Below are 25,869 nucleotides of genomic sequence, written 5' to 3'. Positions count from 1 at the left end.
AGGTAGCGGAGCCGGACACTTGATCCGCTCCGCCTTCGCTATCCAGCCCTGAATGAGGAATAGAAAACTCAGTATACCCTTTGATTTATAACCGAAATTATGTTCGGAAACAAAATACTTACCGGAGTGGCCGGATTTGCGCTGTCGAGGCCGATGTCTTCGGTCTTCTTCGGCCACGTCTTTTGCGCCTTGAAGAGCAGCTTCCAGATCTCTTCGTGCGTTGTGCCGAAGAAGTGCTGCAGGGTCCGGGGACCTTCCGGATTGAACTCCCACATATGGGGTGGCCGGCGTTGGCAGCGGAGTATCCGACGGAAGAGCGTCACCTGAACCACGTTAGTGAGACTGGTGTTCTTGCCTATCATATTTTTGATGTGCTTTTGCAGCATCATCACTTCATCGGTCGACCCCCAATCCAGACCCTTGTTGGTCCACGACGCGAGCCGCATAGGGGGCCCAGATCTGAATTCAGGAGTGGCCGCCCATCTGGCGCCGCGGGGTTCGGTGATGTAGAACCGCTCCTGTTGCCATACCTTTACGGTCTCCACGAAGGCCCCTTTAGGCCAAGTGGTGTTGGGGATCTTGCTCACCATGGCGCCGCCGCAGTCTGCATGCTGCCCGTCAAACACCTTTGGCTTCACATTGAAGACTTTTAGCCAGAGGCCGAAGTGTGGGGGATACAGAGTAGCGCCTCGCACATGACGATAAACTCCGAGATGTGGAGGAAAGAATTCCGGGCTAGATTGTGGAAATCTAGCCCGTAGTAGAATATGAGGCCACGGAGAAAGGGGTGGAGGGGAAACCCTAGCCCGCGGAGGAAGTGGGGGATGAACACAACCCTTTCGCCGGGCTCCGGAGTGGGGAGGACTTGCTTCTTGGTAGGGAGCCTGTGCGCGACGTCCGCAGTCAGGTACCCCGCCTCCCGGAGCTCCTTGACGTCCTTCTCCGTGATGGAGGAGGCCACCCATTTGCCCTGTGAGCCGGATCCGGACATGGCTGGAGAGGTTGGTGGCGGTGGGAAAGATTGAAGCTTGGGCGCTAGAGCTCGAAGATGGGAAAGTAGAGGAAGGAAGAAGGCGTGGGTTAAAAAGATGGATCTTTATCCACTTACATAGGCAGTGAATATCAAGCACCCCCCCCCCTCAAGCCTTAAAACTCGCCTGTTCCCAAGGGGTCGTGCGAATTGCACAGTTGGATTACCCAAATATGTATTGATGAGGATCCCGCAATAAGCGGACACGATATCTGTTTTGACAAGACGTGGCAGTGGAGGCCACGCCTCGAAACGCGAGGCGGGAGTCCAAAAACGGTTCAAAATGATAAAGAGGACAGACGTGACGTTTCGCCGAAAGGGTTGATAGTTGACAAACCTTATTTTGATTAAGTATTTTTGCCTTCGTGGTTGAGGGTTGTGACTGGTATACAGAGCCGGATACAGTTCTTTTATTAAGAAGATTGCTTTGAAGTATTCGAAGGAGGAACCCGCCTTGCAATGTTGAAGACAATCTGCGCGCCGAACACATCGTCATTGTAGACTGGTTCAGGGGCTACTAAGGGAGTCCTGGATTAAGGGGTCCTCGGGTGTCCGGGCTATGTAACATGGGCCGGACTGATGGGCCGTGAATATACAAGGTAGAAGACCTTTCCCCGTGTCCGGATGGGACTCTCCTTTGCGTGGATGTCAAGATTGGCGTCTGGATGTGTAGTTTCCTTCCTCTGTAAACAGACTCTGTACAACCCTAGGCCCCTCCGGTGTCTATATAAACCGGACGGTTTAGTCCGTAGAGGCTATCAGAATTCACATAGGCTAGACATCTAGGGTTTAGCAATTACAATCTCGAGGTAGATCAACTCTTGTAACCCATATACTCATCAAAGTCAATCAAGCAGGAAGTAGGGTATTACCTCCATTAAGAGGGCCCGGACATGGGTAAACATCGTGTCCCCTTTGTCTCCTATTACCTTCGATCCTCAGATGCACAGTTCGGGACCCCTACCCGAGATCGGCCGGTTTTGACACCAACACTCCCCCCTTCCATAAGTGTCGGAGGGGAAGGAAAGAGAGGGGAAGGGGAAGGAAAGAGAGGGGAAGGGGAAGGAAAGAGAGGGGAAGGGGAAGGAAATGGGGAGGCCGAATCCTCCCCTTTCCTTCTCCCTTCCCTCCTTTACTTTCCCCCTTATTTTGGCCTATAGGGGGCGCACCTGCCCCTTAGGGGCTGGTCTGTCCCTCTCTTAGCCCATTAGGCCCATATAGTTTTCCCGGGGTTGCCCGGAACCCCTTCCGGTGACCCGATACGTACCCGGTACCCCCGGAACACTTCCGGTGTCCGAATACTATCGCCTTATATATGAATCTTTACCTCTCGACCATTTCGAGACTCCTCGTCATGTCCGTGATCTCATCCGGGACTCCGAACAACATTCGGTCACCAAATCACATAACTCATATAATACAATATCGTCATCGAACTTTAAGCGTGCGGACCCTATGGGTTCGAGAACTATGTAGACATGACCGAGACACCTCTCCGGTCAATAACCAGCAATGGAACCTAGATGCTCATATTGGTTCCTACATATTCTACCAAGATCTTTATCGGTCGTACCGCAATGACAAATTCCTTTTGTCATCGGTATGTTACTTTACTCGTTCTGTAATACATCATCCCACAACTAACTCATTAGTCACATTGCTTGCAAGGCTTATTATGATGTGCATTACCGAGAGGGCCCAGAGATACCTCTCCGATACTCGGAGTGACAAATTCTAATCTCGATCTATGCCAACCCAACAAACACCTTCGGAGATACCTGTAGAGCATCTTTATAATCACCCAGTTACGTTGTGACGTTTGATAGCACACAAGGTATTCCTCCGGTATCCGGGAGTTGCATAATCTCATAGTCAAAGGAATATGTATATGCCATGAAGAAAGCAATAGCAATAAAACTTAACGATCATTGTGCTAAGCTAACGGATGGGTCTTGTCCATCACATGATTCTCCTAATGATGTGATCCCGTTCATCAAATGACAACACATGTCTATGGTTAGGAAACTTAACCATCTTTGATTAACGAGCTAGTCTAGTAGAGGCTTACTAGGGACACTGTGTTTTGTCTATGTATCCAGACATGTATCAAGTTTCTGGTTAATACAATTCTAGCATGAATAATAAACATTTATCATGATATAAGGAAATATAAATAACAACTTTATTATTGCCTCTAGGGCATATTTCCTTCATGTTCCCACCCATGGGCGATCACAGACTAGGTCACGAGTTCTCGCTGGTGACGCTAGTTTGACTGTCGACATAAATCGAGGCTCGCACCCCGTCGAATTGGCATCGTCCCCCATATCCCATCATACACAACGGGTGGCTACTGTGGCAACATCAACAAGGGGTTTACATCTGCAGGCCTATGCGGGCGACACCATTGCTACCTTTCTTGTTTTCACTCTCTCCTCCGAAGATGCGGCGACGACGAAGCGAGTGGTGGCGGATCCAATTTATAAGTATTTTCTTGTGGGATAAGATGTACTTCTAATTTTTCTTAGGGTCTTTTCATAAAGCGAGGACACGGTCCTAGATCATGGTATTTCTTTTGTACTTGTTTTCCTTAATCAATACTTCCTTCGTCTAGCACTAGATACATCCATTTGAGTGTTAAGTAATTCCGGATGGAGGGAGTATAATCCAGCGTTCATCTCAACATCCAACATCGTCTCTGATACATTTATCTGCTCGTGTTTAGCTATTTAATTGTCCCGGCGCGTTGTTGGGTAGACACTAAAAGAGATGTATTTGTGAAATATTATTTTTGCACCTCAAAATAATTTGTGTTAAGTTAGCAACCTAGCGGTTTTGAGGCATTTTGACAAACATGTGTGGCATGCATGACTTGGTGAGGATGGATACAACTAGTGACGGGGCTTAGTGGGTTGGGGTGGGGGGAGGGTGAGCAGGAGTCATGGCCCCTTCCAAGATTGAAAATCAAAATTTCCATGTAAAACAACCAACAATTTGCGCCCCCCCCCCCCCAAAACACCCATTTCATTGATTCCCACCTCCGTCGCCGCCATGGCAAGTTTAGATTTTTTTTACGGTGTGTTTTGACATGAAACTAACATACACTATTTGCCATGACTATTTGGAGTTCTATTCACACGCCAATTAACACTTGCCATGGCAAGATTAGATGATTTTTACGGTGTGTTTTGACATGAAACTAAAATACACTTTTTTGCCGTGGCAATTTTAAGATGTGTTTTTGCCATAGCAATTTGTAGTTCTATTCACACGCCAATGAATACTTGCCATGGCAAATTTTAAGATATGTTGGCAGGTTTTTTTTTACAGTGTGTTTTCACATGAAAGTAAAAAAACACTTGTTTACCGTGGCAATTTAAGATGTGTTTTGCCATGGAAATTTGGAGTTATATTTGCATGCCAATTTAACACTTGCCAGGGCAAATTTTAAGATATGTTACTATGGCAAGTTTAGATGTTTTTAACGGTGTGTTTTGACATGAAACCAAAATATATATTTTGCCATGGCAATTTAAGATGCGTTTTTGCCATGGCAAATTAAGTTGTTTTTATCGGGCAAGTTATAAGTCTTTCACACGCCATATAACACTTGCCATGGCAACTTTAGGATGTGTTGCCATGGCAAGTTCAAAGGTTTTTTTTCCACATTCCAATTAAAAGACCATGACATTTTTTGCCCAATGCAAATTTTCTTTCCTAACCATGGCAAATTTATTTCTATGACCATGGCATTTTTATTGTTCGAACCATGGCAACATTTTTTTGTTAATCATGGCAACTTTATTGTTTGCACCATGGCATATTTCTTTTTCAACCAGGGAAATTATTTCTTTTTGTTTGGACCATGGATACTTCTTTTATTTCAGACCATGGCAAAATTATAGCATGGACCATGGCAAATTATTTCTATGACCACGGAATTTTTATTGTTTCAACCATGGTAAATTCAAATTTCATACATGTCAAAAAAATTATGAACCGTGGCAACTGTATTGTTTGCACCATGGTAGATTTCTTTTTCAACCATGGCAATTATTTTCCTTTTGTTTGGACCATGGCTATTTTTTGTATTTTTTAGACCATAGCAAAATTATATATGTACCATGGCAAATTTACTTCCTGCGACCATGGCACTTTTATTGTTTGAACCATGGCAACTATAATAAATTCTGTTTGTTTGTACATTATTTTTGAAACACGACAAATTTGTTGAATAAAGCATGGTAATTTCTTTTTGTATACCACGGCAATTTACATGGACATCACATGCCAAATATTTTTTCATCAAGTTCTGATACATTTGAACATGATGGCAGTTTATTACATAGTCTCATGGGGTTTTTTTAGAAAAATTGTAATAAAAATCAAGTCCAAATTCCAGGTTTAATAAGGCCTGACAGTAGCCAAGAGGAAATTGGGCCTTTATATGTCTTTTTTTTGGATTAACGATGGCGTTTGGTTGAGGGGAGGCCCATTTAAAAAGGCCCGTGGTGCCATAGGGTTCGCGCTGGGGGGTCTCTCCCACGGGAGCTCCTATATGGCGCGTGACGCGCTGGCGAACATGCCAGCGCGCACCCGTCCGCTCCCGTGTGCCCCTAGTGGGCAGGCCCACAGCCCCAGTTTTCTTTAATTTGTTGTTTTTTACTATTTTGCTTTATGTTTTTCTTCAAAATAATTCATAATTTAGAAAAGTGAATTTTGTAAAAACAAATGTTCTTGATTTCAAAATAATGATTTTTTTTCAATTTTAATGAAAATTTATTTATTTTTACGAACAAATTTATATGAGAATCTTTCTAATAGTGATGAACATTTTTATATATTTGATGAACAAAATTTGAATACGTTGGACATTTTTTAAACTTTATGAACAAAAATTCTATTTAAGAATATTTTTTAAAAAACGGATTAACAAAGTTTGAATTCATTGAACAAATTTTGAAATCGATGATGAACAATTTTTGAATTTGGTGGACAATTTTTGAAATTGATGAACAAATTTCGAATTTGATGAACATTTTTTAATTCGATGAACAAATTTGGAATTTTGACGAACATTTTTTCAATCCGATGAATAAAAAATGAATTTTATGAACATTTTTACACATTGATGAACATTTTTTGAATTTTATACAAAAAATGTTCACAAATTTTGTAAGAAAAGACAAAAAGAAAACGAACAAATTTTTAATTTGATGAACAAATTTTGAAATCAAAAAACAAATTCTACATTTGGGGAACAAATTTTCAAATTGATGAACAATTTTTAATTTGGTGAACATTTTTTTAATTCGATGAGAAAATTTTGAATTTTGATGAACATTTTTTCAATCCTATGAATAAAAAAGGAATTTTATGAACATTTTTTGAATCGTTGAGCATTTTTACACATTGCGAACATTTTTTGAATATGATACAAAAAAATGTGCACAAATTTGGAAAGAAAAGGAAAAAAGAAAAAGAAAGCGAAAAGGGGAAACAGGAAGGAAAAAGGAAAAAGGAAAAGGAAAAAGAGAGCTAAGGAAAAACAAAAACAAAAATAAATGGGATATGGGCCAGCCCATACGAGCGCTCAACGCGCCAGTGGGGGTGCGCGCCTGGTCGCTCGGGGCGCCCTATGCGCGATATAGGAACCCGCCTCTCCCACCAAACTCGTTCGGGATGGGAGTCTTGCAGACCAAACGGGCGTGAGTTATCATGGTCCTAAATCAATTATGTTTACCTGTCAAAAACCTTTTGCTTTTCGCAGATGACAGCCTGCTGCTTTTTAAGTCAGGAAATGAGGGGGCAGTAGCGGCATTAAACCTACTGGAAACGTACTGTTTGGCATGGGGACAGAGGATAAATCATGACAAGTCATCGATCTTTTTCAGCAGAGGATGCCCGCAAGCGGTAAGAGATGATATGAAGAATGTTCTAAATGTGCGTAACGAATCCCTCAGTGACAGGTATCTGCGAATGCCAACAGAGGTTGGACACTCGAAGAACGGGACCTTCAAATATTTGAGGGATCGAGTTTGGGAAAAGGTGAGAGGTTGGATGGAAAAACTCTTATCTTCTGCAGGGAAAGAGGTACTGATCAAGGTAGTTGCCCAAGCAATACCAGTATACTCGACGGCATGCTTTCGTCTTCCTCCAGGACTGTGTGAAAGTGTTACTTCGCTAATCAGACAATTCTGGTGGGGAAGCAAACAAGGAAAATGGAAGCCCAGTTGGATGGCATGGGATGTGATGACCTTACCAAAGCACCTCAGAGGCCTTGGCTTTCGGGATATGGAGATCTTTAATTTGGCCCTCCTAGCTCGGCAGTCCTGGCGCATGTTGCAAAACCCCCTGTCTCTGAGCGCGAGGATCTTGAAAGCAGTCTATCATCCAAACACAGATTTTTTTTGGTGCAACTTTGGGATCACACCCCTCATAGATATGGCGAGCTATCTTAGACGGCCGAGACATCATGGTGCAGGGGCTGGTGCGCGGAATCGGAGACGGTGAAACAACAAAAATATGGGAGGATAACTCGATGCCGAGACCAAGTATGAAAAGGCCGATCGCCTCTCTAGTCCCTGATCCACCGACGAGAGTGGCCCAGTTGATAGACCATACTTCATCATCCTGGAACGAGAACTTGGTTCGGTCGGTGTTCATACCGATAGATGCTGCAGTCATATTACAAATACCTCTTTGCACACGACAAACGGATGATTTTTGGGCCTGGTCCGAGGAACGTAAGGGCAACTTTTCTGTGCGATCAGCGTATCAGATGCTTCAGCAAACAAAGCTTAGTAGGGAGGCATGGTTGTATGAACAGGGGGCCTCTTCCGACTCCCTGGGTATAGACCAAGGTTGGTCCGAGCTGTGGCGGATCAGAGTTCCTTCAAAGCTGAAAATTTTCTTATGGAGGCTCGCCAAACACACTATCCCCACAGCCGCACTCCTTCATCACTGGAACATGTCAACTTCCAGAGCTTGCTGTCTTTGCGGGGCTGACGACACTTGGCGCCATGCTCTAGTGGACTGCTCGGTTTCAAGGAGCACTTGGGCACTTTCGTCAGAAGCTGTCCTCGACAAACTGAGCACATGCAGAGAGGAAAATGCAAAGAGATGGCTGTTTGGTATGCACGAAGCTTTGAACCAAGAGGATTTCCTTGTTTTTGTTGTCACCTTATGGGCGCTGTGGAGTGCATGCAGAAAGGCCATGTATGAGGACATCTTCCAAACACCCTTCGCCATCAACGGCTTTGTCAAATCCTACATTGGAGAGCTAAAAGCACTCCAGGAGCCAGGTGCAGTCGGAAACAGGGCGCTACAGCGGGGTCCAAATCACTGGATCGCACCGCCTGTGGGGCTGGTAAAAATCAATGTAGATGCCGCGGTTGGACGATCGCATGGTGCAGTTGGAGCAATATGTAGAAACCGAGATGGAGTTTTCTTAGGAGCTTCAGCGGTGGTGTTTTCCAATCTATCAGACCCAGGCACCCTTGAGACACTCGCTCTCAGGGAGGCACTGGCGTTAGCAGATGATCTCTACGTCAGGAGGATTCATGTTGCTTCGAATTGCAAGGTGGCCGTCGACGATATCCAACAGCAATACAAAGGGAGCTACGGTGCAATTGTGCATGAAATCATACAACATGAGAGTGCTTTTAATACTTGTAATATCGTTCATGAATTTAAGAGCTCGAATATCGAGGCTCACAAACTTGCAAAGTATGCTTTATCTCTTGGAGTTGGCCGCCATGCTTGGTTAGGCCAGCCCAACGATCTTGATTTCGTCCCTGTAAACATTGTGACGACCTAATAAAGCTTTGCAGTTTGTCTAAAAAAAACCTGTCAAAAACCTGGTACATAGAAACCTTGTCGTGAACCCTAAAAAAAAACCTTGTCGTGTCGTACGTCACACAATAGTTACAATTTGAGTATGTACGCGTATTTTTGTTTTCTATTTTGCGAAGAGCATGTACACGTCACACACTGCTTACTACTCCCCCCGTCCCAAAATGTACTGTCAAAAAACGTCTTACATTTTGGGACGGAGGGAGTAGCAACCAGGCATTTTACGAGGCGTTAGCAAGTATAGCTTTCTTAGAAGAAAGGCCAGCGAGTATACGTATTAACTGTGCATGCGAGTATTTTTCTTCTTTTTGATTTTTTAGGGCATTTTTTCTTTTCGATGATGATATCTTATGGAGTATGTGCGACGGACTGACGGGAAGGGGCAGAATGATAGAAGCCCACGAGGCTCTCTGTTAACTTTGGGCCGACTTCAGGTCCTCTGGTGCGCCAACAGACACGGGCGTGAGTTATCAGGCTGCCTAAAGTCCCACCTCGCGCAGCGAGCCAACAAACAATCGGCTTATAAGCAAGAGGTAATAGCACCCTAGGTCTCTGTACTTGCACAATATGTGATGGTTTAGTCCTTGTAGTTGCAAAAATGAATTATTTCATCCTGAAAATGGAGGTGCAAGTTTAGTCCTAGGCTAATCACAGCCCGGCAAGTGGATGCCAAGTGGACTAGCAGGTCAGCGCGCAGCATTTTGCAGTTAGGCCCCTGCCTTCTTTCCTTATCAACCCGCAGTGCACCACCAAGTGGCACCTGTGTTGGTATATTCTTTGGAATATTCTTTCGAAACCTGTCGGCAGCTCACCCCTCCACTCACCTCTCTGGTCCCTCGCCTCCCTTCCCCTGCTCCAGCTCGCCGCCGCCGTCCAGCTCGCCGCCATGGTATCTTGGAGTGAAGGATACAGCTCGTCGTCCGACGACTCCCCGGGCCACATCGACTTCTGCTCCGAGGTCTCCTCCGCCGCGCGCCTCTCCGACTCGGCGCTCATCCTCGTCGACGCCGTCGAGAGCGTCCACATCCAGACCCACGCCGCGTTGCGCCAGGCCTTCCTCGAGCGCCTCCGCCCCTGCCTCGTCCTCAACAAGCTCGACCGCCTCATCACCGAGCTCCACCTCACCCACGCCGAGGCCGATACGCGCCTGCACCGCATCCTCGCCGACGTCAACTCCATCTACTCCGCGCTGCGCTCGCACTCCTACTTCTCCGTCCTCGCGTCCCTCGAGGACCAACCATCCTCCAGCTCGTCAGCCTCACAGGACGATCCCCCGGAAGATGCTGACGACGATGAGGAGGACGCCTTCCAGCCCCAAAAGGGCAATGTCGTCTTCGCCTGCGCCCTCGATGGCTGGGGCTTCCGCATCCACCACTTCGTAGAGTTGTATGCCACCAAGCTTGGCGCCAGCGCCTCTGCTTTGCTGAGAGGATGTTGAATCAAGTGATGGTGTGATAACCATGGAAGATGGAAGGCAAGGTATTCTTGTGCGTGGTAGAGCAGATTTTTTTTTGAGAGATTGGGGTTTGTGAGTGGATCTGATGCTGAAGCTAACCATATTCCTGACAGCAGTAAATCATCAGCAGATACTCCTGAATCGTTACATCTAGAATCTGTGGCACTATGGAACAGCATTCTTTCAGGATTTCAGTTTACCACGAACACAGGGCCTTTATGTGACGAACCAATGTGGGATCTGGCATTTATCATTGAGCCTTACATATTTGCTGGCAACTCTGATGCTGCCCATCAATCTGATCAATACAACATCTTCAGTGGCCAAGTAATAACCGCAGTTAAAGAAGCATGCCGAGCAGCCGTTCTTCAGAACAACCCAAGGCTTGTCGAAGGCATGTATTTCTGTGAATTGACCACCCCGACTCAGCAACTAGGTTCAACATATGCAGTTCTTGGCAGGAGACGAGCGAAGATTTTAAAAGAAGAAATGCAAGAAGGGACTTCAGTATTTAGAGTGCATGCTTACTTGCATGTTGCCGAGAGCATTGGATTTTCTAGTCAGCTCAGGACATTAACATCAGGTGCAGCCAGCGCGCTGCTTGTTTTTAGCCATTGGGATGCTATTCAGGAGGACCCTTTTTTTATCCCAAAGTCACAGGAGGAGATTGAAGAATTTGGAGATGGGGCAAGCATTGGGCCAAACTTGGCCAAGAAACTTATGAATTCTGTGAGGCGGAGGAAAGGATTGCACGTTGAAGAGAAAGTTGTGGAGCATGGCACGAAACAGCGAACTCTCTCTAGGAAAACATAGCTGTACTTTTTTGTTAGGTAGGGAAACTGTATCATTGTCCCCGGTTTGTGCTGGTAAACTGCAATACAAGACTATCAAATATGGAATCTATGTGACCATATGGCTTTGATTGTTTTTCATATATATTACTGGTATGTTTTGCTTGAGAAATTATTACTGGATTTTTGTGTCAGATGTGATATATTAGAGAATGGTTAGCTGCGGATTACTCATATTCCTATCATGTTGAGTACCCTATTTTTGTTTGGGAACGTAGTAATTTCAAAAAAATTCCTACGCACACGCAAGATCATGGTGATGCATAGCAACGAGGGGGGAGAGTGTCGTTCACGTACCCTCGTAGACCGTAAGCGGAAGCGTTATGATAACGCGGTTGATGTAGTCGTACGTCTTCACGATCCGACCGATCTAAGTACCGAACACACGGCACCTCCGAGTTCAGCACACGTTCAGCTCGGTGACGTCCCACGAACTCACGATCCAGCAGAGCTTCGAGGCAGAGTTCGGTCAGCATGACGGTGATGATGATGCTACCGACGCAGGGCTTCGCCTAAGCACCGCTACGATATGACCGAGGTGGATTATGGTTGAGGGGGGCACCGCACACGGCTAAAAGATCAACTGATCAACTTGTGTGTCTATGGGCCGGCCCTCCTAGGCGCGCCCCAAGGGGAGTCCTACTCCCACCGGGAGTAGGACTCCAACCCTTCCAAGAGTAGGAGTAGGAGAGAGGGAAGGAGGAGAGAGGGGGAAGGAAAGGGGGGCGCCGCCCCCCTCCTTGTCCAATTCAGACTAGAGGGGGAGGGCGCGCGTGGCCTGCCCTGGCTGCCCCTCCTCTTCTCCACTAAGGCCCAATAGGCCCATTACACTCCCCGGGGGGTTCCGGTAACCCCCCGGTACTCTGGTATTTGTTCGAACTTGCCCGGAACCCTTCCGAAGTCCAAACATAGTCATCCAATATATTGATCTTTATGTCTCGACCATTTCGAGACTCCTCGTCATGTCCGTGATCATATACGGGACTCCGAACTACCTTTGGTATATCAAAACACATAAACTCATATTACCGATCGTCACCGAACGTTAAGCGTGCGGACCCTACGGGTTCGAGAACTATGTAGACATGACCGAGACATGTTTTCGGTCAATAACCAATAGCGGAACCTGGATGCTCATATTGGCTCCTACATATTCTACGAAAATCTTTATCGGTCAAACCGCATAACAACATACGTTGTTCCCTTTGTCATCGGTATGTTACTTGCCCGAGATTCGATCGTCAGTATCTCAATACCTAGTTCAATCTCGTTACCGGCAAGTCTCTTTACTCGTTCCGTAATACATCATCCCGCAACTAACTCATTAGTTGCATTGCTTGCAAGGCTTATAGTGATGTGTATTACCGAGAGGGCCCAGAGATACCTCTCCGACAATCGGAGTGACAAATCCTAATCTCGATCTATGCCAACTCAACAAGTACCATCGGAGACACCTGTAGAGCACCTTTATAATCACCCAATTACGTTGTGACGTTTGGTAGCACACAAAGTGTTCCTCCGGTATTCGGGAGTTGCATAATCTCATAGTCATAGGAACATGTATAAGTCATGAAGAAAGCAATAGCAATATACTAAACGATCAAATGCTAAGCTAACGGAATGGGTCAGGTCAATCACATCATTCTCTAATGATGTGATCCCGTTAATAAAATGACAACTCATGTCTATGGCTAGGAAACTTAACCATCTTTGATTCAACGAGCTAGTCAAGTAGAGGCATACTAGTGACGCGTGTTTGTCTATGTATTCACACATGTACTAAGTTTCCGGTTAATACAATTTTAGCATGAATAATAAACATTTATCATGATATAAGGAAATATAAATAACAACTTTATTATTGCCTCTAGGGCATATTTCCTTCAATTTTGATCACATGCCACAAGTTATGCAGGAACTCTCTAGATTTTTTTTGTTTTACCCGATCTCTTGTTTCTTGTCTTTGGTACTGGGCAATTCTGAGTTGTTCCAGAAATCTTATGTTCCGCTTAATTACTTCAGTTTCTTTTAACTCTCAAATTGTTATTACTTTACCTTGAGTTCACAATAGTTGGCTATTCTTGATATAGACTGTTAGAGATGAGTGTTGGAAATATGCCCTAGAGGCAATAATAAAATGGTTATTATTGTATTTCCTTGTTCATGATAATTGTCTATTGTTCATGCTATAATTGTGTTATCCGGAAATCGTAATACATGTGTGAATACATAGACCACAACATGTCCCTAGTGAGCCTCTAGTTGACTAGCTCGTTGATCAATAGATGGTTACGGTTTCCTGACCATGGACATTGGATGTCGTTGATAACGGGATCACATCATTAGGAGAATGATGTGATGGACAAGACCCAATCCTGAGCATAGCACAAGATCGTGTAGTTCGTCTGCTAAAGCTTTTCGAATGTCAAGTATCATTTCCTTAGACCGTAAGATTGTGCAACTCCTGGATACCGTAGGAATGCTTTGGGTGTGCCAAACATCACAACGTAACTGGGTGGCTATAAAGGTACACTACAGGTATCTCTGAAAGTGTCTGTTGGGTTGGCACGTTTTGATGACTACGTGATAGTTCAGTGCGTAATGCTAACGGTTTAGAATTGTGGCACCAAAGACGTTTTGAAATGTCGCAGAACATATGAGATGTTCCGAAGATTGAAATTGGGATTTCAGACTAGTGCCCACGTCAAGAGGTGTGAGACCTCTGACAAGTTTCTTAAGCCTGCAAACTAAGGGAGAAAAGCTCAATCGTTGAGCATGTGCTCAGATTGTCTGAGTACTACAATCACTTGAATCGAGTGGGAGTTAATCTTCCAGATGAGATAGTGATGGTTCTCCATAGTCACTGCCACCAAGCTATTAGAGCTTCGTGATGAACTATAACATATCGGGGATAGACATGATGATCCTTGAGCAACTCGCGATGTTTGACACCGCGAAAGTATAAATCAAGAAGGAGCATCAATTGTTGATGGTTAGTAAAACCACTAGTTTCTAGAAGGGCAAGGGCAAAAGGGACACTTCATGAAACAGCAAATCATTTGCTGCTCTAGTGAAGAATCCCAAGGTTGAACCCAAACCCGAGACTAAGTGCTTCTGTAATGAGGGGAACGGTCACTGAAGCAGGACTACCCTAGATACTTGGTAGATGAGAAGGCAGGCTAGGTCGACAGAAGTATATTGGATATACGTTATATGAATGTGTACTTTACTAGTACTCCTAGCAGCACTAGGGTATTAGATACCGGTTCGGTTGCTAAGTGTTAGTAACTCGAAATAAAAGCTGCGGAATAAATGGAGACTAGCTAAAGGTGAGATGACGATATGTGATGGAGGTGTTTACAAGGTTGATGTGATCAAGCATCGCATGCTCCCTCTACTATCGAGATTAGGTGTTTGCGTTGAGCATGATTGGATTATGTTTATCGCAATACGGTTATTCATTTAAGGAGAATAATGGTTACTCTGTTTATTTGAATAATACCTTCAATGGTCTTGCACCTAAAATGAATCTCGATCGTAGTGATACACATGTTCATGCCAAAAGTAATGATAGTACCACATACTTGTGGCACTGCTATTTGAGTCATATTGGGATAAAACGCATGAAGAAGCTCCATGTAGATGGATCTTTGGACTCACTCGTTTTTGAAAAGATTGAGACATGCGAACCATGTCTATTGGTATATATGCATGAAGAAACTCCATGCAGATGGATCGTTTGGACTCACTTAATTTTGAATCACTTGAGACATGCAAATCATACCACATGGGCAAGATGACTGAAAGGCCTCGTTTTCAGTAAGATGGAACAAGAGAGCAATTTATTGGAAGTAATACATTTTGATGTATGCAGTCCAATGAATGCTGAGGCATGCAGTGGATATCGTTATGTTCTTACTTCACAGATGATTTGAGTAGATGCTGAGAATATTTACTTGATGAAACACAAGTCTGAATTATTGAAAGGTTCAAGTAATTTCAGAGTGAAGTTGAAGATCGTCGTGACAAGAGGATAAAATGTCTGTGATATGATCATAGAGATGAGTATCTGAGTTACGAGTTTGGCACACAATTAAGACATTGTGGAAAGTGTTTCACAATTAATACCGCCTGGAACAGCATAGTGTGATGGTGTGTCCGAACATCATAACTGCACCCTATTGGATATGGTGCATACCATGATGTCTCTTATCGAATTACCACTATCGTTTATGGGTTAGGCATTAGAGATAACCGCATTCACTTTAAAAGGGGCACCACGCAATTCCGTTGAGACGACACCGTTTAGAGAAACCTAAGTTGTCGTTTCTTAAAAGTTTGGGGCTGCGAAGCTTATGTGAAAAAGTTTCAGGCTGATAAGCTCGAACCCAAAGCGGATAAATACATCTTCATAAGAATACCCAAAACAGTTGGGTATACCTCCTATTTTAGATCTGGAAGCAAAAGTAATTGCTTCTAGAAACGAGTCCTTTCTCGATGAAAAGTTTCTCTCGAAAGAATTGAGTGGGAGGATGGTGGAGACTTGATAAGGTTATTGAACCGTCACTTCAACTAGTGTGTAGCAGGGCACAGGAAGTTGTTCCTGTGGCACCTATACCAATTGAAGTGGAAGCTTATGATAGTGATCATAAAACTTTGGATCAAGTCACTACCAAACCTCGTAGGACGACGAGGATGCGTACTACTTCAGAGTAATGCGTAATCCTATCTTGGAAATCATGTTGTTGGACAACGATGAACCTACGAGCTATGGAGAAGCGATGGTGGGCCCATATTCCGACGAATGGCTCGAAGCCATGAAATCCGAGATAAATGGATCTTTAAGAAGAAGACGGACATGGACGGTAATGTTACCATCTATGAAGCTCGACTTGTGGCAAAGAGTATTTTCACAAGTTCAAGGAGTTGACTACGATGAGATTTTCTCATCCGTAGCGATGCTTAAGTCCGTTGGAATCATGTTAGCATTAGCTGCATTTATGAAATCTGGCAGATGGATGTCAAAACAAGTTTCCTTACCAGTTTTCGTAAGGAAAGGTTGTATGTGATACGATCAGAAAGGTTTTGTCGATCCTAAGGATGCTAAAAGGTATGCTAGCTCCAGCGATCCTTCCATGGATTAGAGCAAGCATCTCGGAGTCAGAATATACGCTTTGATGGAGTGATCAAAGTTTTTGGGTTTATACAAAGTTTGTTAGAAACTTGTATTTACAATAAAGTGAGTGGGAGCGCTACAACATTTCTGATAAGTATATGTGAATGACATATTGTTGATCCGAAATGATGTAAAATTTCTGGAAAGCATAAAGGGTTGTTTGAAAGGAGTTTTTCAAAGGAAGACCTAGATAAAGCTGCTTACATATTGGGCATCAAGATCTATAGAGATAGATCAAGACGCCTGATGATACTTTCAAAGAACACACACCTTGACACAATTTTGAAAAGAGTTCAAAATAGATCAGCAAAGGAGTTCTTGGCTGTGTTACAAGGTGTGAGTATTGAGTAAGACTCAAGACCTGACCACAGCAGAAGAGAGAGAAAGGACGAAGGTCGTCCCCTATGCTTTAGACGTAGGCTCTACAGTATGCTATGTTGTGTACCGCACATGAAGTGTGCCTTGCCATGAGTTGGTCAAGGGGTACAATAGTGATCCAGGAATGGATCACATGACAGCGGTCCAACTTATCCTTAGTACCTAGTGGATTAAGGAATTTTCTCGATTATGGAGGTGAAAGGGAGTTCGTCGTAAAGGGTTACGTCGATGCGAACTTTGACACTAATCCGGATGACTCTGAGTAGTAAACCGGATTCGTATAGTAGAGCAATTATTTGAAATGGCTCCAAATAGCGCGTGGTAGCATCCACAAGATGACATAGATATTCGTAAAGCACACACGGATCTGAAAGGTTCAGACCCGTTGACTAATAACCTCTCTCACAAGCATAACATGATCAAACCAGAACACATTGAGTGTTAATCACATAGTGATGTGAACTAGATTGTTGACTCAAGTGAACTCTTTGATGTTGGTCACATGGTGATGTGACCTATGAGTGTTAATCACATGGCGATGTGAACTAGATTATTGACTCTAGTGCAAGTGGGAGACTGTTGAAAATATGCCCTAGAGGCAATAATAAATAGGTTATTATTATATTTCCTTGTTCATGATAATCGTTTATTATCCATGCTAGAATTGTATTGATAGGAAACTCAGATACATGTGTGGATACATAGACAACACCATGTCCCTAGTAAGCCTCTAGTTGACTAGCTCGTTGATCAATAGATGGTTACGGTTTCCTGACCATGGACATTGAATGTCGTTGATAACGGGATCACATCATTAGGAGAATGATGTGATGGACAAGACCCAATCCTAAGCCTAGCACAAGATCGTGTAGTTCGTTTGCTCAGAGCTTTTCTAATGTCAAGTATCAGTTCCTTAGACCATGAGATTGTGCAACTCCCGGATACCGTAGGAATGCTTTGGGTGTACCAAACGTCACAACGTAACTGGGTGGCTATAAAGGTGCACTACAGGTATCTCCGAAAGTGTCTGTTGGGTTGGCACGAATCGAGACTGGGATTTGTCACTCCGTGTAAACGGAGAGGTATCTCTGGGCCCACTCGGTAGGACATCATCATAATGTGTACAATGTGACCAAGGAGTTGATCACGGGATGATGTGAGTTACGGAACGAGTAAAGAGACTTGCCGGTAACGAGATTGAACAAGGTATAGGGATACCGACGATCGAATCTCGGGCAAGTAACATACCGATAGACAAAGGGAATTGTATACGGGATTGATTGAATCCCCGACATCGTGGTTCATCCGATGAGATCATCGTGGAACATGTGGGAGCCAACATGGGTATCCAGATCCCGCTGTTGGTTATTGACCGGAGAACGTCTCGGTCATGTCTGCATGGTTCCCGAACCCGTAGGGTCTACACACTTAAGGTTCGATGACGCTAGGGTTATAGGGAAAAGATATACGTGGTTACCGAATGTTGTTCGGAGTCCCGGATGAGATCCCGGACGTCATGAGGAGTTCCGGAATGGTCCGGAGGTAAAGATTTATATATGGGAAGTCCTGTTTTGGTCACCGGAAAAGTTTCGGGTGATATCGGTAATGTACCGGGACCCTCAGGTGACCGCACTCTAGAATTAGTTTGAGCTCAGTTCTTGGATCTTATTACTCACATGTATTCTTTTTGCGGGTTTATGGAACTACAGCTTAGCAGATAAGTCTATACTGAAACCCCACTGATTTGTATAAACTGATTGCATCGTGTGTTGTCTTGTCTGTGGTTGCAGCCATTATGAGATCAGGGTGGTCTTGTGTGGTGAGCGAACATTGGATATTATAGCGCTAACAGGAGGAAACTTGGCCCACGATTAAACTTGCCCCACGATTTTCCTTGAAACCTTGATAGGACCACAACTACATACAAAACGGAGTGAAACAATCCATTGTCCAGTAGCTCCTTTGACGGCAATCGGATTTGCTTTCTGGTTAAGACCTAAGGTTACTGCAGTCATGACCACATTGAGACTTCAGGTTTGAATTGCTCACTGCTCCATACTACATGTTTATACTTCATTCCTTGCCCTCCTCTGTAGTCTGCAGGGGATTCAGTGAAAGCACTGCATGCCGCTAGTATATTAACAAAGATCTCCATGGGATCGCTGAATTGTATGTGAAGTATGTTGCTCTTGGTTCAGCTGTCCGACGGCTACTTGGTGGTGCACTGCGGGTTAATAAGGGAAGAAGGCAGGGGCCTAAGTGCAAAATGCTGCGCGCTGACAAGCTAGTCCACTTGGCATCCACTTGGCGGGCTGTGGTTGGCATAGGACTAAACTTGCACCTCCATGACAAGTTCAGGGATGAAATAATCCACTTTTGCAACTACAAGACTAAACCATCACATGTTGTGCAAGTACAGGGACCTGGGGTGCTATTACCTCTATAAGCAAACCCTTACGCTGCAGTACTGTCCCTTCGGGGACATCCAATAAAATCGAAACGATACAGAGAAGATTAGCATGGCCCCTGCGCAAGGATGACACGCACAAATCGAGAAATGGTCCAGATTTTTTAAAGATTTCGCACACCGGCCCCTGGACATTTCTGTCCAGGCCCTTTTCTTCTTTCGGTCCAGCTAGACTCTCCTTTTAACGCACCAGTCCTTGGATTATTCATATCATTCCTGGTCCTTGCACTTTTCTGTTTTTTTTTTGTACAGCCACACATGGTTTCTTTCTCTCTTATGGGATTTTAAAGTAGTACAAAAGAGCCCCAGCGTCATTCCATTCAATACAACCAGATTTTTATTGATTTTGGCAACACGTTTCTTACAACCAGACACTATTTCGTTCTCTCTTATGGTATTTTAAAGTACAAAAGGCCCCTAAGATATTTCATTCAAAACAACCATATTGCTATAGATTTGGCAACACGTTTTCTCTACTGTAAAGATGTTTGGATTAAGTAAATTGTGTCTTTAATTGCACCTACCCATGAATAATTTATTGTGATAGTCTTGAATCCTTTACATCCAATAATACTTTAAGGAATGCATAATTTATTTATTTAGGAGAAGATAACAAAATTTTGAGCGTGGCATGAACTCCTCGCCCCCCCCCCCCCCCCCCCCCCCCAAAAAAAATTTTTAGCGAGTTTGCAAGCAACGTTATTATAGTTGAAAGGATTTAAAAATTACCTGGTATGAGCAAGCTTATAAGAATCAAAAGCATCACTTTTCCTACAAAAAAAAGATCCTCTAAAAAAGAAAGAAATATCCGGACTAGACCTCAGTATTTGAGTGGGAATGAATTCTTTGTTATGTGTTGCCCTTCGGGCAGCACAGAGGCATTTTCTGACTCACTAATTGAGGCATGCAAAAGCAAAATAATTCAATTTTAGTAAGCCAATCTTCGCTGCACTTACTGGTTATTAAATAGGCCAAGTAGCTAGGTGCGCGCATCCATGAAACCTGGTGTAGGCAAATCAAAATTAAACCAATAGCGAACTGAGCGTACTCGGATGGTTAGATATTTGGAACCAACCCACCAGGTTCCAAGCTCTAGGCTTGGCATTGGTGATCACATTTTCTTGGGGATTTATTTCAGACCTTACGGTGATGTGCTTTCAGTAAGAGAAGACATTTTCGTTGACTACGAAAGCATCTATGATGTCTTCGTCAATCTCAAGATGATGTGTCGGCTCAGTCTCTCAGAGGTGCTCATAGGTGCTCATAGGGGTAGGGTGTGCGTGTGTGCATTCATATGGGTGAGTGTGTGTGTGTATTTATGAGCGTATGCTCTGTACTGTGTTAAATAAAACTAAACCAACAAAATGCACCAAATTGCCTCCGCTTAACTCAACTTGCCGCCTAGACACAATGCCGAGATCCGACAAAGTTGCGACTTTACTCAGGCCATGAGAGACCACAGTAACTTTTCATTGGCTATCTCAAGGGGGAGGATGCGGCCAGCCGTAGCGAAACTACTTTGCAACATGGCGTATGTTGTGTAACTATTTTGCAACATGGTGCATGTTGCGAAGCAAAGCTCACAACATCACCACAGTAGCGCAAACATTGTTGCGCCATTGTAGCATGACGGTCGTTGCAGCACCGTGTCATTGTAGTACAATCACTGTTTGCGGAAGCACATCACGGCGGGATTAACGTAGCAGAAGCATCCCGGTGCAACATTGTTGTCGTCTTTGCAGCCTCGTCGATTTTTCCAAAGCACATTCGCCGTTGTAGAAGCATGTCGTGGCAACATCGTTGGTGTTTGCAACAAAGTCATTCACGTCCGATCTCGTGATGCCCGTCAACCGCCCTCACAGCATCTGACCGTCACAACACCAACGGTACCCCGTAGCGCCGATCACAGCCATGGGGGAAGGGGCACTTCTTTTCTCGTGTTTTTGTGGAGCGATGCAGACCACCTGAGTGGAGCAACAACGTTTTGGGAGGAGGCGTGTGGGTGGAGACTGCTGCAGGGGAGGTTGATGTCCTCACCGCCGAGATTGGACGGTCGTGAAAGGAAGTGGGGAATCAAAGCAGACGTGCCTTGCGTTTGAGAGGAACATGTGGTTACGCTCGTTCAAAGAAGAGATAAGGAGAAGAAAGGGGACGCGGTGGGTGGATCCACAAAGGGCACGTGTCAAGCATTGTGGGTGATGTATTTCTTCCATAAAATCAGCGCGCGGAATTGAAGACTTTTCCATAAAACATTGCATAGAAACATGTCAATGACTAACCATTCCTCGAAAAAATGGGACGACACTAGGCGTCGGCCGGATGAACACTGGAAGAGGCCTACCGCCTCCTCGACCATTTGTCAAGGCATCATCGGGTGTTGGATTCCCTCAGCACCGCAATGCCCCACCTCATCCTCCTCTCGAGTGTTGTGCAAACATGAGCCTTGTTCCGTTCGGGAACTTGTCACTTGAACCATGTTGTAAACCGGTTCGCCAAGGTTACAAGCATTGCAACATCCCCCATTTCGCAGTCGCAACATCTCCCATGTCGCCATCATAGCCAAGGTTCCAACCATAACAACACCCTGATTTAGTCGCAACATCTCCCATGTTGCAACCCAGAGAGCCCTCGCACCACCACGGCGAGCGGCGGACCCAGGCCTTGTAGCATCCCTTGCAACAACATTACCGTCGCCGGAAAACTGTTCCTGCACTGACTTGGAGGCCCCCCCACACCGGTGACCCCCTTGCAACAGTGTCCCTCATTAGCCCGTAGCAGGTAGGATGCCGCCTTGCAGTGGCGACGCTGGTCATGCAACGTCGAGCTCAGCGGTCGTCCTCGCGCATAGTGTCGCCTTGTGATCCGGCGAGCCATGTGTAGCACGCGGAGTTGCCTCAGCTTGTGATAATATGTTCACCATGAGAGTATTGGGATGGCATTAGGGGCACGAGCTTCGGTGCCAAAGAGAGAGGGGAAGGAGACGAGACGACGACCACCACATCACACGACTGGATAGAAACGAATGAGACGATAACTCGATAAGCTTTCGAGAAGCTTCGTGTGACTTGCCCCTCCTGTCTTCAAGTCACCCGTTCGATCGTGCGCGATCCAACGGCCGGCTGGACGACCGATGCAAGCACATGATCAGCCGGTTGGGGGGGATTGACTACAGTCACCGTACGGTCACACTTTTCTCGTTACCCGCTCACCGACGACTCCATCTCCCCCCACAAACAAAACGCGTACCAACTCTTAACACGGGCCCGCGGTCATACGAGTACCGGGCAGGTCCGAGGGCCTGGCCGAAAACACACCGTCAAAACGTTTTGTAATCGATTTCGTGCCCCTTCCGCGTGCGTACGAGCGAGACCTTCTCCCCCTTCCCCTTCCCTGCCGGTGGCAGCGACCGAGGCAGCCGTCGGAGCGGACGGGGCGCGCGTCAGCGAGTTTGCCCGGATCCCCCGAAGCGCGCGTGGTTCCGGCGGGCCATGGGCACGCCGGAGTTCCCTGACCTGGGGCGGCACTGCAGCGTCGGCGACTGCCACCAGATCGATTTCCTCCCCTTCACCTGCGACCGATGCGACTTCGTACGTTTCCGCCTCCCCTGTTCCTCTGATTCGTTGTTATGTTCGTTGACAGAATTTGACTATTGATTGGCGTGGAAATTGGATCAATTGCGTTTAGAGCTTCGGCCGGTCTGAGTATTCGTTTTTTGTGGATTATGGGACGCAAGAGTCGTTCCTTCTCTGTAGACGCGTTTTCCTGAAGTAGATCCTGGGATTAGTAGTTTGGGCGGGGAGACCTTGCCTGGGTTTTACTTATTGCCTACTAAGAAGTAAGATAAGAACTCACCTCAGGTGATGGTAAAGGAAACCAAATTATTCTTGTCAATGTCCCTTAGCCATTCATGTTGTTGCCTGGGCATCAGGGAAGAGCCTTTCTTTCTCCAGTTCTGTGCAATAGGGTGTCAACGTCTGCCATCTTGAAGCAGTGCTTCTGCTCGCTTTCTTGCTGAAGTAGAGTTATTGCGTCGCTGCTAACTGCTTAGTATTTCATCAATAGTGACATGCTCTGCATGAACTTTTGGGAGATGCCGAAGGAATGCTTTGGTTGATTGAAACATTCATTTCAAGTCCGTTGTGCTAGGTTATTAGTTTATGGGCATATGTTTCTGGACTTGAATGTAAAACCTACTTGATCCTAAGTTCCTAACTGCCATTGTCATATACCAACTTTTTGTAAAGCATATTATTGGAGAAACAGCAGGCAAACATGTGTGCTTGGTTTAAGTATAAAATACTCACTCCGTTCCATAATATAAGATCATTTTTCATGCTATGTTAGCTTGAAAAACGATCTTATATTGTGGGACGGAGGGAGTATGTATTTCATGAGAGCTAGCCTTTTTTTAAAATTAAGGAAATATTAGATTTTCAATAGTGTCCTGAAGCACACTACTAATGCATTACTGTACTTAATAAGAGGCAACTATTGGTGTATCAAGAAATGTTGGACTCAACCAAACTGGAAACAGAGGGAAAAAGGAAAAGAAGCTTAATCGATTAGGAGTGATCTGTTTTCACTTTTCACGTATGGGTGGCATTGATGATGAAAGTTGTATTCATAACCGCAGTAGCACCCGAGTGTTGTTCCAGTTGCACCCCTTGACCCCCCCCCCCCCCCCCCCCCCCCCCCCTCTTTAATTCTCATTGCAACATGCAGTCCCTATATATTACCCCGCCGATGCTTACCTGAAGTATTTGTCTAAAAACTTTGAAGTGTGGCAGAATTTCGAATACTGACTAAATATAAGAGATAAATAATCCTTTTCTTTTCACCCAAGATGTGTTCAATCCTTCTGGACTTCCTGACTTTCTTAATATAAATATAAGATTGCACATTTGCATTGAGGATGGTAGTCATGTATAGTAATTTGTGAAGAATGAAGTTTTTTTGCTGAGTTAATTGTATTCGATTTTTTTTACAGAATGTGTAGTATTTATTCTTATGGAAATTCAGTTTATTTTGCATTCTGAAATTATTTGCCTTTTAAAATGCACGGGCACCTTAAGTCTAAATAGTTCTGTCATCACTGGGTGTAACCAGGCATTGTGCTGATATGGCTGTTGTATGATTGTTCAGGTCTTTTGCCTTCAGCACCGAAGTTATACATCACATAAATGTCCAAAGGCTAATAACAAGGATGTCACTGTCGTCATCTGCCCATTATGTGCTAAAGGAGTTCGCCTGAATCCAAATGAAGATGCAAACATCACCTGGGAGTCTCATGTTAATACTGATTGCGATCCATCAAATTACCAGAGAGCAACAAAGAAAAAGAAATGCCCAGTTCCTGGGTGCAGAGAACAGCTGACATTTTCAAACACAATCACGTGCAAAGATTGTAGCAAAGAGCACTGCCTCAAGCACAGATTTGGTCCTGATCACAAGTGCCCGGGCCCAAGAAAACCAGAGCCTACCTTCCCCTTTGCCAACATGCTAAGAAGAAGTCAGAAAGTTGAGCCACGCGCAAACAGCAGTGGCAGTGGTTCTTCCTGGTGGAGCTCCAGCCTTTTGAATGCAGCATCAAGTTTCAGATCATCGGCAGAAGCAGGAATGCAGAAACTGAGCATTGCCACCAGCGAAGCCGTCCAGAAGGCTAAGGATGGGGTCACCCCGAGCAGCAGTGGTGGTGGCCTCGTGGAGCAATGTGTTCAGTGTCCAGCAAGGTTTTCCACTGTGGGGGCCCTAATCGAGCACGCCGAGAAATCCCATGGGAACAACTCGCAACCGAGCCGTGGCAAAGTGACGATTGATGCTTGCCCCAAATGTAGCAAGGGATTTCAAGATCCGGTGTTACTAGTGGAGCATGTTGAGAGGGAACATGGAGGAACTTCAAAAGCATAAACCTGCCCGTGAGTCATTTCTCATGAGTATGTCTATGTTATATGCCTGATTGCTGTGTAATTTATTCCTCATTTACTCGATTTGATTGTACTCTAGTGAGCTCTGGGCTCGAATTGTGCACATGAAAGAAAGTCTTATCTCAAGCCAAGCCATTGTCAATTGAATGAATCCCGTACTCGACACCAGAAACTAAATGTACTCCAAACTAAATTGCGAGACCCCAAACTATTGTATCTGGAACACTCTAGCCCACCGGCAGTCATGCAAGGACAAAACGGCTCCTGTTTTTTTGTTACAAAATAAATAAATTCATACGTGGTCTATTTCTGTGATGTACTATGCACCAATGAAAATATGAAAAATCGTCACTTGTGTGAAAAAACCAGAGCATGTTAGTTGGTTTCTTGCAAGTCACAAATTTTCATATCTAAAATATAATCATCTCACAATCTATATCGATGAACATTTCGTGTTTTTCAAAGCTTTACATACTCTTTTGATTGTTGCTAAATACTTGAATATATTTGATTGTTGCTCTAGATACATCGAAATGGTAGTAAACTAAATATAACTAATTAAAGTACACAAATTAATTATAAGAACTTAGCTACTCTTGCTTGCGTGGGCGGCCCGGGACGGTGGAGGCCGCCAATTCCTCCCGCCAACGGAGAAGGTTCTTGTCGGTCTTGGCAGCGATGGCCCAACTGGCCATGACCTCCACCAAGGCTCGGTGCTAGCGCATTTGAAGGC

The 25,869-nt window shown here is 44.8% G+C and overlaps 1 protein-coding gene, 1 non-coding gene and 1 pseudogene across 2 annotated transcripts; all 3 read left to right on the top strand.

Moving 5' to 3' along the window:
- The first annotated feature begins 9,669 nt into the window (after window positions 1-9,669).
- On the top strand, window positions 9,670-11,258 carry LOC109743061 (uncharacterized; annotated as a pseudogene).
- A 7,956-nt stretch (window positions 11,259-19,214) lies between these two features.
- On the top strand, window positions 19,215-19,317 carry LOC120975051 (U6 spliceosomal RNA). The gene has a single exon (XR_005770896.1). It is a non-coding gene; the product is annotated as a U6 spliceosomal RNA (small nuclear RNA).
- Window positions 19,318-22,472: 3,155 nt separating this feature from the next.
- On the top strand, window positions 22,473-25,267 carry LOC109743059 (zinc finger AN1 and C2H2 domain-containing stress-associated protein 16). Its single transcript, XM_020302140.4, has 2 exons — window positions 22,473-22,799; window positions 24,355-25,267. The coding sequence occupies exons 1-2, from the start codon at window positions 22,701-22,703 to the stop codon at window positions 25,117-25,119; spliced, it is 864 nt and encodes a 287-aa protein (XP_020157729.1). The 5' UTR covers window positions 22,473-22,700; the 3' UTR covers window positions 25,120-25,267.
- The last annotated feature ends 602 nt before the right edge of the window (window positions 25,268-25,869 follow it).

This window comes from Aegilops tauschii, chromosome 2 (genome assembly GCF_002575655.3).
Source record: "Aegilops tauschii subsp. strangulata cultivar AL8/78 chromosome 2, Aet v6.0, whole genome shotgun sequence".
In the NCBI taxonomy this organism is placed as follows: domain Eukaryota; kingdom Viridiplantae; phylum Streptophyta; class Magnoliopsida; order Poales; family Poaceae; genus Aegilops; species Aegilops tauschii.
The sequence above is the reverse complement of the archived record's forward strand: the minus strand, read 5'-3'. Positions and strand labels throughout refer to the sequence as shown.

Coding starts and splice junctions, on each gene's coding strand:
- LOC109743059 (XM_020302140.4), top strand. CDS start 22,701: ATGGGCACGCCGGAGTTCCCTGACCTGGGGCGGCACTGCAGCGTCGGC. Junction 22,800..24,354: donor CCTGCGACCGATGCGACTTC/GTACGTTTCCGC, acceptor ATGATTGTTCAG/GTCTTTTGCCTTCAGCACCG.